General features: G+C 37.8%; 1 protein-coding gene across 1 annotated transcript; it reads left to right on the top strand.

The window, feature by feature from the left end:
* The first annotated feature begins 1,031 nt into the window (after positions 1 to 1,031).
* GPR141 (G protein-coupled receptor 141) lies at positions 1,032 to 1,943 on the top strand. The gene has a single exon (XM_007195133.1). It carries the CDS (start codon positions 1,032 to 1,034, stop codon positions 1,941 to 1,943), a length of 912 nt encoding a protein of 303 aa, XP_007195195.1.
* The last annotated feature ends 254 nt before the right edge of the window (positions 1,944 to 2,197 follow it).

Raw genomic sequence — 2,197 nt, 5'->3', positions numbered from 1 at the left:
CAACTCATGTCAAATCCTGTCAATTTCATCTCTAGATTATTTCTTGAATCTGGTCTCAAGGGATCAGATTTTGCCACAACTCAAAACATTCTAAACATGCAAGAATTTTGATTTTTACCTTAGAAGAAATGGGAGGCCATTGAAGGAATTTAAATAAGAAAGTGAGGTGACCTGATTAGAGTAAGTAAAGATTAATAAGTATTTAGATTAATACGTCTTTATTATTTACTATATTTATTAATTAGTAAATAATAAATTAGAATGTGGATAATAATTAGAAGGGACCAAGACTGTATAGGAAAAGGATCTTTCAGGAGTCCAGGAGGAAAAATGATAGTGGTTCTTTTATGAATTTAAGGGTGGGGGAACGGGAGAATTAGGAGACATGCTATATTCTCAGTGGGGCCCATGATAAGAACTTAGCTTAGCCAAGGTCTCACTTTTAGATGATAATATAACTGTGATGAGAAATTCAGATATACCCTCCTATTGCCTGCTGCTGCCTTGATTTAGCCAGTTTTTTAGCCAAACTCATCAGTATCCTAAAGGAATTAAGCATAAATATTCTTGGATCATTTGCTGATGAGCTGGAAGGAATTAGAGAATTATAATGATACATAAAAGAAAAAAAGTATTCCGTGAATTTAATGCATCCACTCAGCTTTCTGTCCATCTTAAGATTTTTTTTTTCCCCCAGTGTTTGCTACAGTAGTAGTATCCATGTATCAGCTTCAAATGGTCTGCAATCAGTTTTATGCAAATAGTTTTGACTGTGTAGATATACAGACCTCTTGATGAGGTCTTTAACCATTAAAGGTCAAGAATCAATGACTTAACTGTGTTTTCAGTGTAGAGTACACAGAAATGCATATGACAATCATCTTCATTCTTAAGGCACATAAAGCTTACGTCATGTAAACAGATAAGTGACAAAGTCACATTGCCAGTGCAATGTGAACAAAATATGAACAAAATCCTGGAATTTTGTTAGTTACACTGGTGCTTTATCTCTTCCAGGTGACTCCTGAAGTATGGCTGACCACAATAGTTCCTCCTGCAATAACCCTATAAGGTCACCCCATTTAACCAGGCTCTACTTCATAGTGCTCTTTGGAGGACTGGTGGGCATCATCTCCATTTTGTTCCTACTGGTGAAAATGAACACCCGGTCTGTGACCACCACAGCAGTCATTAACCTGGTGGTGGTCCACAGTGTTTTTCTCCTGACAGTGCCTTTTCGCTTGACCTACCTCATCAAGCACACTTGGACATTTGGGTTGCCCTTCTGCAAATTTGTGAGTGCCATGCTGCACATCCACATGTACCTCACATTCCTGTTCTACGTTGTGATCCTAGTCATCAGGTACCTCATCTTCTTCAAGCACAAGGACAAAGTGGAATTCTACAGAAAACTGCATGCTGTGGCTGCCAGTACTGCCCTGTGGCTACTGGTGATTATCATTGTGGTGCCCCTGGTTGTTTCTCAGTATGGAATTCATGAGGGTTATGACAAATACCACTGTTTTAAATTCCACAAAGAACTTGCTCACGCATATGTGCAAGTCATCAACTATTTGATAGTCATTATTGTCATAGTTATTGCAGTGATTCTCTTGGTCCTCCAGAGCATCATCATTGTGTTGATGGCGCGGAAGCTACGCCACTCCTTACTATCCCATCAGGAGTTCTGGGCCCAGTTGAAAAACCTGCTTTTTATAGGGGTCATTCTTATTTGCTTCCTTCCCTACCAGTTCTTTAGGATCTATTACTTGTACACTGTGGCACATTCAAGTGACTGTAATGACAATGTTGCATTTTATAATGAAATCTTCTTGAGTGTAACAGCGATTAGCTGCTTTGATTTGCTGCTCTTTGTTCTTGGGGGAAGCCATTGGTTTAAGCAAAAGATAATTGACCTATGGAATTGCCTTTTGTGCCGTTAACCACAAAGTATAGTATTCAGAATTACTTCCTTAATATTGAGAGTGAAAATAGGAATGGTTATTTCATTACTTGATTAAAACCATGCCTTAATACAGCCAAATAAAAGGACTATAAAATGTCAGAGCATTCATTTCAGCCCTTATTTAATTCTTACCATCTCTGAATGATACATATACAAAGACTAGTAATGTTCAATTTACCTGGAGTTGCAATACTGCATTATTTTCCAATATAAAATATCTACTTGGCCCAT

The sequence above is a fragment of the Balaenoptera acutorostrata genome, chromosome 7, assembly GCF_949987535.1.
Source record: "Balaenoptera acutorostrata chromosome 7, mBalAcu1.1, whole genome shotgun sequence".
In the NCBI taxonomy this organism is placed as follows: domain Eukaryota; kingdom Metazoa; phylum Chordata; class Mammalia; order Artiodactyla; family Balaenopteridae; genus Balaenoptera; species Balaenoptera acutorostrata.
This window is presented reverse-complemented; position numbering and strand designations above follow the sequence as displayed.